Source organism: Sarcophilus harrisii, chromosome 4 (assembly GCF_902635505.1).
Source record: "Sarcophilus harrisii chromosome 4, mSarHar1.11, whole genome shotgun sequence".
In the NCBI taxonomy this organism is placed as follows: domain Eukaryota; kingdom Metazoa; phylum Chordata; class Mammalia; order Dasyuromorphia; family Dasyuridae; genus Sarcophilus; species Sarcophilus harrisii.
Window position 1 is genome coordinate 15,035,957 of NC_045429.1, and position 17,817 is coordinate 15,053,773.

Below are 17,817 nucleotides of genomic sequence, written 5' to 3' on the forward strand. Positions count from 1 at the left end.
ATGCAGACCACAACCCATCCATCCATCTGTCCATCTGTCCAGCTTTCTCACCCTATGGGACTCATGTCCAGGATTTCCCATAAAGTCTCCAAATAGCAGTCCCTTCAACGGAGTAGGAAGCCTCTCATTTTCTTGACATTGTAAGGATTCTACTGAGGCACACAGTAGATTCGCTGGCTCTTATTTCTACTGCAAGACAAATTCCATCTTATTTTTCTATCAGGAATTTCTTTGGTGACATTTTTGTTCTTCACAGTTTCCTTTTTTGCTGTATGTGGTAGGATGCCAGACTAGATAAATATTTAAATTCTATCCCACTATATATGCAGATATTAATACTATTAAAAGAAATGTATGTTATACACACACACACACACACACACGCACACACGAATATGTATATTCTTTACTTCCTTCTCCCCCCCCCCTTTTTTTGCTGAGGCAATTGGGGTTAAGTGACTTGTCCAGAGTCACCCAGCTAGGAAATATTAAGTGTCTGAGGGCTGGTGCTCTATCCACTGCGCCACCTAGCTGCCCCCAAATATGTATATTCTTTAAGGATTGCAAAGTTCTTTACACATGTTATCTCATTTGATTTTTTCAACAACTCTGGGAGTCAGGGACTATTGTCATTATCCCCATTTGACAGATGAGGAAACTAAGACATCAAGAAGTTAAGGGTGTTTGTCCAGAGTCACAATAAGTAAAGCAAATAAGTAAATAAGTAAAGGGAGATATTCTTGATAATACAACCTGTACTCTATTCTATATCCCACCTAGCTGTATTAGTTTTATTTTATTTTATTTTATTTTTAGAGGCTCTATTTATTTTATATAATTTTTAGAGACTATTGTTCCACATCTCACAACCACACATTATCACTGGTAGAATATTAACATTCAAAAGATGGGGCTCTTGTTTCGGGGGAAAGTTTGGAGTCATTATTGAAACTTTTCAATTTCCCAAAGGCAATTCAGCCCTTCCTCCTCCTGTTTAATTTGGGCCCAGTTCCTTCTCCATTTGCAGGGTCTGTCTCAAATATCCATACTGATGGATGAATTTCATGGATTCTCCATCCAACGGCATGACATAATAAGCTTTCTTTTTTGTTGGCTGTGAAAAAACTTTTGAGAGCAAAATGCTGCCTTCAATGGGCTCTTCCATCAAATTCCTGCAATAGTGCTTGAAAGATAAAATGGCAGAGATAACCTTGCTGTGTGACCCTTTGATCATTAATATCAGGCAAGGAATAAAACAGGGAGATGTATGCTCACCAGATGTACTTGCCTCTGTAAAGGTGCAAGTCAAACGCTGAGTGCCAGCTTAGGATGGGTTCCCTATAAATCACATGGTGGGTGATTTATTCAATTCCCGTCATCAAGAGTTCTTATCTAAGTCATGAACTTATTTGATGACTATTTCAATGTAATTGGTTTTTTTTTTTTTTTTACAATTTTATTTGATCCATTGAGAAACATGATTTTAAGAAGGGAATCATAGAGTTCAGCAGAGAGATGAAGAAATTGATCAAAAAGTTAAGAATCTCCTATTACTGATGGAGTGGCTAAAGCATTTATTAAGTGCTTACTGCATGCAAAGCACTAGGTATAAAAATAGATAAATCAAACCAGAAGATCATTATACACTTCAACAACAGTACAATATGAGGATCAATTCTGATGGATGTGGTTCTCTTCAACAGTGAGAGGATCCAAATCAGTTCCAATTGATCAGTAATGAACAGAACCAGCTACACCCAGAGAAAGAACACTGGGAAACAAGTATGGACCACAACATAGCATTTACACTCTCTGTTATTGTTGGCTTGAAATTTTGTTTTTCTTCCCAGGTTATTTCTACCTTCTTTCTAAATCCTATTTTTCTTGTGTAGCAAGATAACTGTATAAATATGTGTACATGTATTGGATTTAACATATACTTTAACATGTTTAACATGTATGGGACTACCTGCCATCTAAGGGAGGGGGTGGGGGAAAGGGGGGAAAAGTTGGAACAGAAGGTTTTGCAAGGGCCAGTGTTGAAAAATTACCCAGGCATATGTTTTGTCAATAAAAAGCTATAATAATAATAAAAAAGAATATACCAAGAAAAGAAAAAAAAAAGAAAAAAAGTAGATAAATCAGTCCCTGCTCTCTATGAGTTCACATGTTCCTGGGGGAGACAATATATAAGAAAGGCATCAGCTCCAAATCAGTTGAAAAGATACCTTTGTCCATTGTGGTCCAGCAGCAAAGCAGAAGGCAAGGCCTCCTTTTTCATGCCATTTCCATTGATAAAATTATGTCAGATTATGTGGGTGAACAGTTTGATAGTGTAACGGTCTTTGGTAGCAAGAAATTTCTTTTCTAGATGAGCTGATGTGAGTATCATAGCCTATTGAGTTTATTAAATTTAGGTCATTGTAAAATTTCTGGATGAGATTTAAAACAAACCAAAAGGATTTGATCTAACCATACACACATACACACACACACACACACACACACACACACACACACACTCCTAAGTCGGTATATCAATAATATAGTTTATTATTTATTAGTTAAGGCATATTTTTGCATAAGTAACTAAGTAGTACAGTAGATCCAGTGTGGGGCCTCAAGCCAGAAAGTCATCCTCAAGTTCAAAGATAGTCTCAGACATTTACTAGCTGTGTGACCCTGGGCAAGTCACTTGATTCTGCTTGCCTCAGTTTCCTCACATGTAAAATGATAGAGAAGGAAATGGCCACCCACTCTAGAATCTTGGCCAAGAATACCCAAAATGGTTGGAGAATAGTTTGGAACTATGCTCAAAAAGTTATCAAACTGTGCATACCCTTTGATCCAGCAGTGTTACTACTGGGATTATATCCCAAAGAGATTATAAAGAAGGGAAAGGGACCTGTATGTGCACCAATGTTTGTGGCAGCCCTTTTTGTAGTGGCTAAAAACTGGAAACTGAATGGATGTCCACCAGTTGGAGAATGGCTGAATAAATTGTGCTATATGAATATTATGGAATATTACTGTTCTGTAAGAAATGACCAACAGGATAATTTCAGAAAGGCCTGGAGAGACTCACACGAACTGATGCTGAGTGAAATGAGCAGGACCAGGAGATCATTATATACTTCAACAACAATACTATATGATGACCAGTTCTGATGGACAGGCCATCCTCAGCAACAGATCAACCAAATCATTTCAATGGAGCAGTAATGAACTGAACGGCTATGCCCAGAAAAGAACTCTGGGAGATGACTAAAACGATTACATTGAATTCCCAATCCCTATATTTATGCCCACCTGCATTTTGATTTCCTTCACAAGCTAATTGTACAATATTTCAGAGTCTGATTCTTTTTGTACAGCAAAATAACGTTTTGGTCATGTATACTTATTGTGTATCTAATTTATATTTTAATATATTTAACATCTACTGGTCATCCTGCCATTTAGGGAGGGTGGGGAGTAAGAGGTGAAAAATTGGAACAAGAGGTTTGGCAATTGTTAATGCTGTAAAGTTACCCATGCATATATCCTGTAAATAAAAGGCTATTAAATAAAAAAAAAAAGAAAAAAAATATAATAAAAAAAATAAAAAAAAAAAGAATACCCAAAATGGGATGCATCCACTAAGAGTTGGACATGACTGAACAACTTTTTTTTTTTTAAATAAAAAATATAAACATGATTTTTAGAGTATTCAGTGTTTTATATACATACCCCTTTAGCCTTTTACTTTCTAAACAGCAGAAATAAAACTGAATTTGGAAAAGATCCTGCAAAAATTCAGGAGACATTATTTAGGGAAATGACTGATAATTCAACTATTTAATCATGATGACTCTATCTACTTTCTGGATTTCAAACTGTCCTAGGATCCAAAACCTGAAAATGCATTTATTTCATCCTTTCACCTGCATGGAAGCTTGAGGAAAAGGCATGAAATCCTCAATACATGGGAATAGTTTGATAGCCAAAAATGCTGGCTATTTTCTTTTCACTGAATCTGGGAGGGATTCATATGTAGGTTTATTCTCCCATGAGGCCCTACTGCAATGATACCTCCTCATGTATTCAGATGGCTGGGTCAGAGACTTCGAGGTCTAGCAGGTTATTCCACATTGCAAAGCATCAGAGAACTGTCCCAGGAACAGTGAATTTCTGCTTTCTGAGATGCCATCTAGCTCACTACAGAGAGGTTCGCTCCTGGTACACTAGTGATAAGTTCTTGGCCATGGTGACCCAAGGGAGAAAAAAAAGAATAATACTAAATGGACCTTAGCCCTGGCAATGATAATAAAATCCAAAAGGGGCTGGAGTTTTATTGCCTTTAGCCTTTGATAAACATTAGCTTTAGTGGCTTCCTAAACATGAGAATACAATGTACCGACCAACATAGAGACACACTCCTGCTGGAACACATTGGCCTGCTGATCAATCTCAAAATTCTCCCTGCAAATGAAACCAGGAGGCAAAAGGATGGGTGTAGCTCCATGGAAGGATAGTGCACATATTTTTCTTAGGTAAATAAAACAGTTGGCTTAGCTGACTTATGTTTTTGTCCCAAGGCAACAAGAGTCACTATTTCTTAGGTCATCTCACACCGGAGTGCTCATTTTGAAAGGATTGTGAAGATAATTTTCACTTTTGTTGAAATGTTTAGCATGGTGAGAGAATTAGAGAAGAAGAAATTCGATGGAGATCTCAGTAAGATCCTCCAAATGAAAGATATTCAAGACTGAAAGGTTTCCTATGAAAAAATCCCTTCTTAATGATTTCAATGCAAGGAGTTTTGGTTTTGGAGTAAGAAATAAATGAGGGAAAAAGCCTATGTGTCGACCATATAGATGCCTCTTTCTTCTATGTGATAAAGGCTTTACTGAGAGAATTGGGAGACAGAACAATGGGGGTATCACATATCACAAAAAATGAATTAAATATATTTTAACAGATAGGAAATGATGGATTATTACTAAGGGAGACATTTTCAAACTGGATGTCTATTGACATTTAGAGCATCAGTTGGTTAGAACAAAGATCAAAGTCAATACCAAACTATATTTTTTGAACCTGTATGATTGTTATTTAAGATCATCTTATTAAACAATTCTGAAAAACTTAGTATAAAAAGTTCTGCACTAGATTCCACTATACAAAAAGGAAGGAGGAATTTGAGCTAGAAGCAATATAATTTTGAAGCCATTGAGGGATCAGTTTTTAAGCTTTCTAAAAGAGGTCAACATCCTATGTTTGGGGGGGAAATCATGTGTCTTATTACTGAAAAAGAAAATCACTGAGAAAATATTGATAATTACTCGACACATGGGGAAGTAGCCTGTTCTGTTCTGTTCTGTTCATTTAGGGAATAATCTATGTCCACATTCAAGGCATCCTTGGTAAAAGTTGGAGAAGGGACCAAATGATTTTCTGTCAAGTGAAGCCGACATTGTGCTAAGTTCTGGGAATACAAATGCAAAGAGGAAAAAAAAAAAAAAGAATTTACATTCTAAGAGGTGGAGGTAGGGAAGGGAGAAACAGTTTATAAAATGATGCTGAAAAGTGGGGAGTTTGGAGGGGAGAAGGTTCCCAAATGGGGACATGGTAAAAAAATACTCTCCAGAGTCAGGAGTAGAGCTTAGAGAAAGAAGGGCTAGGTGATTTCATTAAAGTGGGACACCTGTGAACTAGAATCAGAGGAAGGGCTGGACTCTACTCCCAGGGGGAGAAGTCTGGAGGTGTGAAGTGAAATTCAAATTGCTTGAACAAGCAAGTCCTGAGAGTCAGGAGTACAGCCTAGAAAGGGATGATGTTCAAATTATCAAACAATATAAACTTTACAATTCATCAAATATTTCTTAGTCTCTAAAAGGAATTCATTCTAAGTATCAACAGATGGAAAACCAAGTGGATGAATGACTACTGTCCAGACTACACATGTATAGACATGTAATCTTTGAAGGGGAAGCACAAGTCTCTAGTGGACTGGAGAAAGCCTCCTGCAGAAATCAGGGATTAAGCTGAAGGCTTCCTAAATTTAGGAAATAAATGTGCAGAGACAAGCCTTCTCACCTACCTCTGCCTCTTAGAATCTTCTATTTCCTTCAAGGATCAGCTTAATCCCTGATTTCTGCAGGAGGCTTTCTCCAGTCCACTAGAGACTTGTGCTTCCCCTTCAAAGATTACCTTCCACCTATTCTGTATGTATCTCCTATGACACAATTTCACATACATATTGTCTCTTCCATTAGAGCTTAAGTTTCTTGAAGGGACTCTCTTTTACCTTTCTTTGTAGCCCAAGTACTTAGCACAGTGCCTGTTATTTTGCAAGCATTTAATAGATACAAACAATGTATCGGACTCAGAGTTGTATAAGAGGAGGAAAGTGGATGCCTTTGGGAAATTATGTTGTGCTTTTAATTACTCACGTTATACAGCAGCAAGTCGCTCAATATCACCCGACAACAAATTAAAATCATCTTTCGGTTATCCAAAGGCACATGGTTAGAGTCAGTCAACTAGGATTTATTAGTACCTGTGCACTAGGTAGTGTGCTAAGTGCTGGGGATATAAAGAAAGGCACAAAACAGTCCTGCCCTCAAGGAGCTTCTGGTCACTCAGGTCAAGTGAGGAAGCAGCAAGTATTACACAGAAATTACACCTGTGCTGTTGATGAGGTTAGTGGCAGGGCAGAGAATTGTGGAAATCCCCTTTTGGTCGGAGGCTCAGGTTCTTTGTGAAGAGTTCACAAACCCGAAATATTAATTGGCAAAAATGGAAGTTTATTGTTGGATAGGAAGCCAGCTTTGCTAAGAGACTGACTTCTTTAGTGGCAAAGTCCTGTTAGGGAAATGGAGGCTAGCCCTGAGAAGAGGATGTCCTCCTTTGAACACTCTACAAAGAAATGAGTAAAAGGAAATCTGTTTTATAAGGAGCTCTTTGGTGGTGGTGGGGGCTGGGGGGGTGGAGCAGCCTGAGCTGATCAGATCAGGATCTCCCAAATGAAACTGCTTTGAAGGCTTCCTCAGCCTGAATTTGAATAGAGATCCAGCTTGCCCTAGAAATGGCCCAGCCTGCCACCACTTAATTTGTGTGGGGAGATAGGCCTTCCTTGGAGGGCCTGAGACTCCAAGATCAAAAGGGAGCACAGTTTCAGAGTAATGCTTTTAAAGGGAACACAGTTTCACACCCTCTTCATTGTAACTGGATCGTTAGGGAGACGTGAAAATGAATCATGATGGTCAGGTAACGAGATGGGGGGAAACTGGAATAAGAAGCAGGTTTCAGTGGAGGGCTGGTCCCTGCATGTAAGAAGAACATAGACAGAACAGAAGAGCCGATGGGTCACCATTTTACCAGAAAGGAGTTGTCATGGCCCAATGCAAATGACTATGATGTGAAAACAGAAGTCACCCATAAAACTTATTTTTAAAAAGTAACTGGGAAACCATCAAGTTTAGCAATGACTTTTATTATGATTGAATAGAGGAAATTCTCGATTACTTGATTTTCTGAATATAACTTTTGATTTTTCAAGTTTTGATTCGATTTAAGAGGAGGAACACAATGGGGTTTCCATTATCTTTTGGACAAGGATCACCAGCTTCTCTATCTGGCTTGGGCAGGCTGTTTCACTTATATGGGCCTCAGTTTCCACACCTGTAAAATGGGGGGGAAGGGAAGGAAGGGATTTGAACCTGACGGCCTTCCGGCTCTAGTTCTCAGCTCCAGAAAGGTTCCAGCAGTTCTCTTAGTCTCAGGTTTTACATAAATAAAAAGAGGCCTCAAAAGTCCCCCCTCACTCTATGAGCTTTTTTGCTCATAGCATATAATACATATAATACAATGTAATTTTGTAATGTAATTTTAAATACAATGTAATTTTAAAACAAAGCCATCAGCCCGCGATTTCTCTCAGCTTCTAGGAACTGAAGCAGTCTCGGCAGTAAGGACAGCTCGGCCTCGGGAAGAAATGTCAGCTCTCCAGCTCCATTGTCCTCAGTTCCTCCCTTGGGCTGGAGCATTCATTCTTCCATTCACTAAGCACAGGAAGCCTCCCTGAAGTGGAGCCACCTTTCATGGCGGTTCAGTCGCGGCCGACTGCGGGGACCCCGTTTGGGGCTTTCTTGGCAGAGATCCCACAGGGCTTTGCCATTTCCTCCTGCGGCTGGTTGGACAGAGGAGGAAACTGAGGCGGACGGGGGAAGGGACTCGCGGAAGGTCACCCCGCCCAAGTGGGTCCAGGGCTATGGCCGGCAAAGGGGTTTCCGGGCCGGACGCCCGCCTGGGGAAGGGGCTGCGCTCCCCACGGCCCGTGTTTAGCTCGCGGGGAGAGGAGCAGAAAACAACAGGGCAAGAAGCGATTGGGAACAGCCGTTTCCCGCTAGGGACCCTGGGGCTGGCGGGCTTCCCGGAGCCTCCTGGACCACTCGGGCAGAGGCCGCTTTTCTGCCCCCGGAGGGGCCGCGCCCGTCTGGGGGGACGAGGGGAGAGGGAAGCGGGCTCCCGGCCGCAGGCCGGCCGGACTCCCCCGAGCGCGGAGCCCGCGGGGCTGCCCAGGGCCCCCCGCTGGGGAGGTCAGCGTCCGCGCCCCAAGCTGGGGGCCCTTCCTCTCCTTCCCATCGGGGGGAGTCTGTCCCTGGGGAGCCCCAAACCTTCTCGGCCCCGCCCCGTCTCCGGAGGCGGCCGCCCAGGGGCAGAAAGCACCGGCTCCGAAGTCGGAGGTCCTGGGTGCCGATCCTGCCCCGCCTTCCACCCGCGGGTCCCCCACGCGCCCCCGCCGTTTCCTCTCGGGAAAACCTGCGGCTGGCTTGGAAGATCTGCTCCCTGGACCTCCCCTCCGCCCCGCCCCCGCCCCGCCCCCGCGCCCTCGCCCCGCCCCCGTCACTGTCTATCAGCCTCTCAGGCCGAGGTCCCTTTAAGAACTCTCGCTCCCCTCCCCCCGCCTCATCCCGTTCCGCCCCCAAGAGGGCCCGCCCCCAGGAGGCCCCGCCCCTGCGCCCCGCTCGCGGAAGGGAAGCGGAAGCGGAAGGGCGTCCCGGGTGACGCGCCAGTTCCACCATGGCGGCCCCGGAGGCCGCGGCCGCCGCCGGCCCCGGGCTGCTGGGCGTCCTGTGGCTCGTGTCCGTGACCGTGAGCGCGGGGCCGTGGGGGGCAGTGGCCGCCGCCGCGGGGGGCGACGAGACGGTCAAGTGCGAGGACCTGAGAATGGGACAATATCCTCTGTAGCGGCGGGGGCGCGGTGGAGGGGCCCGCATCCCGAGCCTTAGAGTCCGGCGCTTAGAACCCGGGCCCTTGGGGGGGGGGGGGGCTGTCGTTCTAGAACCCCCTGGGAGGGGGGGGCCTGACCCCCAGACCCGCCCCGCGGGAGGCCCCAGGCCCAGAACCGCCCGCGGGGGCCGGGGGGCCCGCCAGCCCCGGCGGGGGGGAGGGTTAGAACCCGGCCCCGCCCCTCGGGAGGCCCCAGACCCAGAACCGCCCGCGGGGGCCGGGGGTCCCGCCAGCCCCGGCGGGGGGGAGGGTTAGAACCCGGGCCCGCCCCGCGGGAGGCCCCAGACCCAGAACCGCCCACGGGGGCCGGGGGTCCCGCCAGCCCCGGCGGGGGGGAGGGTTAGAACCCGGGCCCGCCCCGCGGGAGGCCCCAAACCCAGAACCACCCGCGGGGCCCGGGGGGGGCCCCTCGCCAGCCCCGGCGGGGGTGAGGGTTAGAACCCGGGCCCGCCCCGCGGGGGGAGGGGGCGGGGCTTAGAATCCGGGCCCATCCCTCTGGGACAAGAGAAGCTCAAACCTAGAACTTGGGGGCTGGGAGGGAGAGCCCAGAACGCGGCGGCCCTGGCGGCCTAGAACGCAGCTTGTTACCGGGGGACCCACGATGCCGGCGCGGGGGCGGGGCCTCTAGAACGCGGCACCTCGGCGCTGGGGGGCCGAGAACACCCCGCCCAAGCCAGGAGGGCCCCACAATGTGGCGCTTCCCTGGGAGGGGGCCCTAGAACACCAGCCTCAGGGACCCCCCCCCCCCATAGAACATCCCCGGGAAACACCGAAGGGCTTTGGAGGCGCAGGATGTCGGAGCTGGGGGACACCTTAGAGCGCAGGATCTCTGAGCTGAAAGGGACGCTAGAACACAGGATGTCCGAGCTCGTGGGGACCCTAGAGCACAGGATGTCGGAGCTGGGGGGGACCTTGGGGCACAGAACGTCCGAGCTGGAAGGGACCGTGGAGCACCGGATCTCCGAGCTGGGCTGGGCCCTAAAGCGCCGCGTGTCGGGGCTGGGCGGGAGCCTGGGGCGCAGGCTGTCCCTGCACAGGACGTCAGAGCTGGTGGGGAACCTAGAGTACAGGACCTCCGAGCTGGGAGTCACCTTGCAGTACAGGGACGTGGAGCTGGGGCGGACCCTGGAGTGCCGCCTGTCCGAGCTCAGAGGCACCGTGGGACACCGAGTGTCCGAGCTGGGCCAGGCCGTGGGGCGGGCCACCGTGTCGGACCTGGGGGGGACCCTGGAAGTCTTCCTGTCTGAGCTGGGGGACACCTTGGGACACAGAATGTCAGAACTCGAAGGGACCCTAGAACACAAAGTGTCGGAGCTGGAAGGGACCCTAGAGCACAGAATGTCCGAGCTGGGAGGGACCTTAAGGCACCGAATGTCCGAGCTGGGAGGCTCCTTAGGGCGCAGAAGGTCCGCGCTCGGAGGGACCCTAGAACACAGAATGTCTGAGCTGGGAGGGACCCTAGAACACAGAATGTCCGAGCTGGAAGAGAGCTTAGAACACAGGATATCGGAGCTGGAAGAGACCTTAGAACACAGGATCTCGGAGCTGGGAGCCACCTTAGAACACAGGATGTCCGAGCTAGAGGGCCTCTTAGAACACCGGATGTCCGAGCTGGAGGGGGTCTTGGGACGGAGGATGTCGGGATTGGGAGGAACTCTGGGTCGGCGAATGGCTCAGCTGGGAGCCACCTTAGAACGCAGAATGTTGGAGCTGGGAGGGACCTTGAGACAGAGGATGTCCAAGCTGGGAGTGACTTTAGAACAGAGGATGTCCGAGCTGGGCGGGGCCTTAGAACACAGAATGGCCGAGCTGGGAGGGACCCTAGAGCACAGAATGGCCGAGCTGGGAGCCACCTTGGAGCACCGAATGGCTGAGCTAGGAGCCACCTTAGCACACAGAATGGTTGAGCTGGGAGGGTCCTTAGAACACAGAATGTCCAAGCTGGGCGGAGGTTTGGGACTTAGAATGTCTGACCTGGAAGTGACCTTAGAGCATAGAATGTCTGAGCTGGAAGTGACCTTAGAGCACAGAATCTCAGAGCTGGAAGTGACCTTAGCCCACAGGATGGCCGAGCTGGGAGCCACTTTAGGACACAGGATGGCCGAGCTGGGAGCCACCTTTGGACACAGAGTGTCCGAGCTGGGAGCTATCTTGGGGCGAAGAATGCCAGAGCTGGATGGAACCCTAGGGCATAGGATGTCGCAGCTGGGAATGGTCTTAGAACTTAGAATGTCGCAGCTGGGAGTGACCTTAGGACGGAGGATGTCTGAATTGGGAGTGACTTTTGGAGTCAGAATGTCCCATTTGGGGGCTATCTTAGGACACAGAATGTTGGGGCTGGGAGGGACCTTAGGACGGAGGATGTCTGAGTTGGGAAGGACCTTGGGACATAAGATGGCCGAGCTGGGGGTGACCCTGGGATACAGAATGTCCGAGTTGGGGGGGACCTTAGGACATCGAATGTCTGAACTCGGGGTGTCCTTAGGGCGCAGAATAGCAGAGCTGGAAGCCACCTTAGGATGTAGAATGTCTGAGCTGAAATCGACCTTAGAGCACAGAATGTCCGAGCTGGGAGAGACTTTAGAGCACAGGATGTCCGAGCTGGGGGGAACCCTAGAACACAGGATGTCCGAGCTGGGGGGCACCCTAGAACACAGGATGTCCGAGCTGGGGGGAACCTTAGAACACAGGATGTTAGAGCGGGGAGGAATCTCGGGCCATAGAATGTCCCAGCTGGGAGGGAGCTTCTGACAACCCAGGTCTGGAGGGGCTGCGGCCACATCCTTGGTTTCTGGGGGGGAATCTGGTGGAAAGCTGAGCCCCAGCGAGGGGTCTAGTGTGGGGGACAGCCGGCATCTTCCCTGCCTGGGTGGCCTTGGGCCAGTCCCTCCGCTTTCCTCCTCCCCGAAACACGAGGCTGGCGCATCTCCGCGACCCCTGGGACCCCAGCTATTCACCTGCAGTGCACGGGGTCTCTGGTGCCCTTCCTTTTCTCAGTGCTTTGCTCTTCCCCCCAGCTTTCTCATCCGGCTCAGTCCCACAACCCCTCCCGAAGCCCGCGCCGTCACAGTCAGTGTGCCTTAAGCTTGCGTCCTCAGTGCTGCCAAAGCTGTGGAGTCCTAGCCTTCTTAGTCTGTCTGCCCACCCCCCCTCAGTCTCACCCCTACGCCTCCCTGCTGTGCAGAGGCGTTCCTGGGTTTTCAAAGGCAAGGCCAGGCGCCCAAGCAGGGAGCGGCCTGGTGGTTAGGTCTGGCCAAGGAGGCCTGGGCTGGATTGTCTGGACAGACAGTTGGCCGCTGTCTGGCGGGGGGATAGACCCTGGAGACCGGGCCTGGACGAATGGAGGATGGGATTCTCGGGGCTGTGTGTGTGTGTGTGTCATTCCCCCTTACGGGGCTTGTCTTCCTAAAGTCTATCTTCCCTTTCCCACAGTTTAGGCATTTAAAAGTGTAAAAGCTAAAAGGATGAATGAGAAATGGTGCTGCCCTCAGAAAGCTTGTGTTCTAGTAGGGAGCCATGACACACCGATCCCCACTGGAGAGATCCCATTCTCCCCTTCGTCCAGGCCCGCAGGCCAGGGGCTGCCTGTTGGGGAAGCTGCTACAGAAAATAGGGCGGAAGGCAGGGAGGGGTGCTTTCTGGGCTCTGGCTAGCAGAGGTTGAGAGTCTTTGTTTCCATGTGGGGAAAGGACCTAGCAAGCCTCTGGTATTGCTGTCAGAGGAGACGAATGCACTCCACGAGATTCAGGAACTTCTGACGCTGGGCCTGCATGGCATGCTGTTCACGGCTGGGAGTCCCGCCAGATCAAGTTTTCCTCTTCTCCCTCAGCCTCCCCAAAAAAGAATCAAGAAGAAAATAATAATGCAGAAGAAAAAGGCTCAGGAACTTAATATTCTGTATCCTGAAATGCAGGTGTTTGCTCTTAGGTTTATAGCCTGTCTCATCCATCACTGCCCTCCTTTTATGTTGCCTTAAGTTAAAGGGCATTCAGGGATGCTAACTGGTTTGTGCCCGCGTGCTCTTTTTTGCTTTGTTTTCTTTCATTTTCTTAGTGTGTGTGTGCTTGCACCGTATGAGAAATTGATTATTACTATGACGATGTTTGGTATTGAAACGCAATTCAGAGTTTTCCTTAACTCTTCTAACATATGTTTGTAGAGATCCTGAAATAAATGAGGCCACTCAGGAACCTGTTAACTGTACAAACTATACAGCTCATGGTAAGATATCCATGTATTATCAAGTAAATGAAGAATAATAATAATACATAAAAAAACCCCCACAAACATTCAGAGGGATGAGCAGGATGATGAGGGAAGAGTAAGTTCTGCCTCATGAGGTTTGCTTCAGAGATCCAGGCAAACTTAGCCTGAGCATGAGAAGATTTAATGGGGACCTGATGGTTGCGTTTAGATATTTGAGGCATTGTCATGTGGAGGGCAGAGTTTGGATCACTGGGTGCAGGTTACAAAAAGACAACTGTGAATTTTTAGAACTGCCCCAAAGTGGAAGAAAGTTGGAGGCCACCCACTAGGAGTCTTCTTCCAGCCTTAGAGGCTGGGAGATCACTCCTAGGAGAGGTAGTGGACAGCATTTCGTTTCAGACTACATGAGCAAGGAAATTATTATCCCATTCTCTAGTCATCTAGTTCATTATCTGCAAAATGATTTTTCTTGACTAATAAAATAGATTATGCCTTTGTTAATTCTCTTTTCTGAAGCTTATTTATTTTGGTCCTAGGCAGAATAATAAAAGACATCCTTTTGATTTGTCCTCAATGTAGTTAAACTGTTAAGTTTAGTACAGAAATACCCTCACATAAAGTCTGGTGGATGCAAATGAGCAGTAAAATTTAAAAAATAGTAATCATGAACTTCATTATTTGTGGCAAGGGTTAGTTCCATATGTGCCTTTGTACCTGTAAATTCAGTTTTACAAACATTTACGATTGTGCAGACCACTGATAATACATAGCCAGGGAAAAATGAAAAGATTGTATGAAGTACCCTGTTGTCATCGAATATAAATCCTAACAGGAGAATAATAACTGATACAGTGGATGTTACATGCTTGAGTAGCAAGTCAGTACAGGGTCTGAGGAAGGAAAGCTAAATCCCTGGGGTGATCTGGAGAAGCTTCCTGGAGGAGGTGGGCCCCGGAGTTGAATGAACAACCTGAGTGACTTTTCCAAGGTTTGGCTGGTTGTGTAGAGAGAGGAAGAATTTTAACCCACATTCTTTCCAACCCAGCTGTTTCATCTAGTCACCTAATTCTTTCCCTCTTTTTTTTCCATCCCAGTTAAGTATAATCCTGATGGTGATTCCTTCAACTTATGCTTTTCGGGTTTGTTTTTTTCATTTTCATCCCTTTTTCTGAAAAGGCTTTCTTTTCCATGTTCTCTTCCCTTTGTATTCAGAACTTTGATTCATACTCTTTATATTCTTCCTTCGTCTCTGTTCCTCTTGGATTTAAAGCTTTCCAGATACTCATTTTGAGTTGCCTCTTCTGAACAATTTCTTTGTTATTACCTTATAGATCTTGTCTCCTCTCTTTTTTCTCTTATTCCTCACTCTAGAAGAATCAATTCCTATAGGACAGAGAGAGGATAGAGGGATGGTCCCATGGTAGATAATTTCCTGTGCATCTGATTGTGTAGTAAATTACTGTCCCCTGCCCTTATGATCTTTTTTTTTTTTTTTTTTTCCCCCATTTGCCATGAAATCTCTCTGGATTTGTGCTTCATATCCTTCTGGATGTCATCTGCCATTCAGAGGCGTCACACTTTCTCAAATAGTGTTCTTTCTAGGCATCAGATCCCTGGGCCAGTTATTCCCAATGGAAGAGTTTCATTTCTTATAACATCTGCCTCATAAGTGTCCTTCAACAGGATCCTTTTCACCTACTTGATTCATTTTAACTGTTAACCTCCCTTCCCCTTCCCATTGTTACCTTATCCATTCTCCTTTTTCCTGAAATGTTACCTGAGTTTTTTTCCTCATTATTTACCATAGACTGGATTCAGGCACCATCACACATTCCCCTTTATCTTCCTCATCTCTTGACTTTTAGGTGCTCTCTTATTCTACAGTTTTCTCCCAAATGCAAAAAAAGTAAAACAAAACTAAACAAAACCATTGGATATTAGAAACGTTAAATTGTAGGCTTTTAGCTCTCTTTTTCACCATCAGTTCTTTGATTTAAACTTCACTTTTGCCTTTCTCTCCTTTAGTGCTTTTAGAAAGAAATCTATTTTCTTTGGTATTTTACTTTCCCAGATGTGTCTCATCAGTTTCTCCCTTTTTTCAGTAGGGTAATTTATTCCACAACTTGTGCTCTCTTTGGTTGCTATTCTTTTTCTTTTGCCAGGGATACCTGTAAATTTCACGTAATTTTTGTTTCTTGTATGCGGATGGTGTTATAAGGAGGAGAGGGTGCTAGGAGTCAATGTTTAGTTTTTTTAAGGCAATTGGGGTTAATTAGACTTGCCCAGGGTCACACAGCTAGAAGGTGTTAAGTGACTGAGGCTGGACTTGAACTCAGGTCCTCCTGACTAAAGAGCTAGTGTTCTATTCACTGCCATCTAGCTGCCCCCTGTTTCTTGTATTTGGGAGGTGTTAGGAAGCTTCTACTGCTTCTCCTTTGAATGTTAATCTTTTTTCATTGATGATTATGTTCAAGTGTGCAGGTTATGATTCCTTGATTTGTATCTGGAGCTCCTTTGTTCTTTGGAACACTTTGTCCCATTCTTTTCCACTGTTTCTAGTGAGTACAGAATAGTCATGTTATTTATATTTAAAGATCTTCCACTTGGTTGCTGCCCTGGAGCCGCTGTCTCTGTAAGTCCTCGAGGGTGTCTGTGTTCTTGCTGGTCTGGTCACTGTTAGTGCAGAACAAAGCCCAGCAAGGCCTGCTGAATCCAGGGCACTGTAAAATGTGGTTAGGTTCCATAAACGTTATTGTCTCTGCTATTTGAAAGCATCATGGTGGCCATGTCGACCTGAAGTGGAACACATGCCCTTGCCCTCCAGTGCCCATATCACCAAGTGTGAGCCAAATGAGAGTGTGACTGAGACAGAGTGCCTAGAAGTGTGTGCGGGCAGAGAGTTGGGGGCCAGGGGCCTCCCATGGAGAGGGGGAGTTTGGCTCTTGAGCTGATCCCAGGAGGAAGAAAAGTGTTCTGAGAGATGTTGAGCAGGGAGGGAGTGTGGCAGGCCAAGGGGACAACCTTCCCAAAGGCATGGAGGCTGGAGAGGGCCTCACAATACCGGATGGTCTGGGAAGAAGGAGGGCCCTCAGTCTGTGGACCAAGGCTGGGAAGAGCTGCCTTGTCCTGTGGACTTGTGTGCTGGGCCGGCCTGGACTCGTGCTGTGTCTCAGAATCCTCGGCGTGAAGGTTCTGTCCAGGCCGCCGAGCTTCCCCATTTGTGTCCTGAGGAGGTACCGGCCTCCTTGGTACTGTTGCACGTCCATCTACCCAGTTCCTCTGTTGCCCCAGGCATAGTGGGAAGGGGACCTGTTTTGCAGTTGGGGCTCAGATTCGAATCCCAGCACCGGTTAATCGGGGGGACTCAGGGCCTTCCCTGCTGCCTTTTCTTGGTTCCCAGCTTAGCCCAATCCTTAGCACATGTTAAATGTCCTTGACTTTGCCTGTCTGGACCAGGTTCCTCTTCTGTGAAGTGTGGAGGTTCCTGGACGAGCCAGAGCCCCCCCCGGCTCTTGGCCTGTGAGGCTGTGCATTCATATCGTTAACATTTGAGCTGAGTGAGGGGCTAGCTCCTGCAGCCCTGGGGGATGAGGTGGGCTCTTTGAAAGGCCGGGTGCAGGGAACCCCACCTGAGCGCCAGGGCTCAGTCCTGCCCCCTTGGCCCTGCCCTGGCTGTTGGTTGGTTGTTAGGAGCTGGACCAGTGTGTTTCCTACAAGGTGATCTGTGGATAATCTTTCCAAGAACAATTAATACCTGACTGAATCCATGCAGATGATCAGGATATTAGGAAGGTGAACTTCTTTTAGGGCTAATTGGGAAAATATTTCCAGATGAAAGGGCTCACCAGTCTGTAAGAGAGACTTTAAGAAGTGGCTTTTTCCACTTGGGGAATGGTCATTTTGGGTGTTCAGAGATTGTCCGAGATGAAGATGGTCCTCGGGAATTAATGGGAATGGAGTGCTCAACCTAAAGGGTGTGGTCGCCTCCTCACACATTGCGTAGGAGGCAACTCAGAGTCACTTTGTTGCAGATTTGGGGTAGAGTTAACTTTAATGTTCAACTTTGTTTCAAACTCGAGTGTCTCCAAAGGTTCCAAGGGAAAAGAGTCATTTTTAAAATAATGGGCTTTTTGGGTAGGGAAATGTTGCAAAATCAAATAAAAAATGGTGAAGTTAGAAGCAGCCAGCATCACTTTTAATGTAGATATGTTCCATCTCAATAGAAGAAAAGGTCTTTGAGGATAAAGGGTAGTTTCATTCTTTGTTTTTGTGGTCTTAGTACTTGTGTTAGTGCCTCCTGCTAGCTTCTTCCCAGTTCAGGCACCATTACCTGTT

The 17,817-nt window shown here is 47.2% G+C and overlaps 1 protein-coding gene across 3 annotated transcripts in view; it reads left to right on the forward strand.

The window, feature by feature from the left end:
• Positions 1-9,011: 9,011 nt before the first annotated feature.
• TM2D1 (TM2 domain containing 1) overlaps positions 9,012-17,817 on the forward strand; it is a 36,394-nt gene continuing 27,588 nt past the window's right edge. Inside the window, exons 1-2 of one of the 3 annotated variants that reach the window (XM_031969005.1) lie at positions 9,012-9,221; positions 13,424-13,497. In XM_031969005.1, the coding sequence (XP_031824865.1) occupies positions 9,067-9,221; positions 13,424-13,497 (229 nt within the window). In that variant the 5' untranslated portion in view covers positions 9,012-9,066. The other 2 variants (XR_004234250.1, XM_031969006.1) reach the window with 2 other exon arrangements.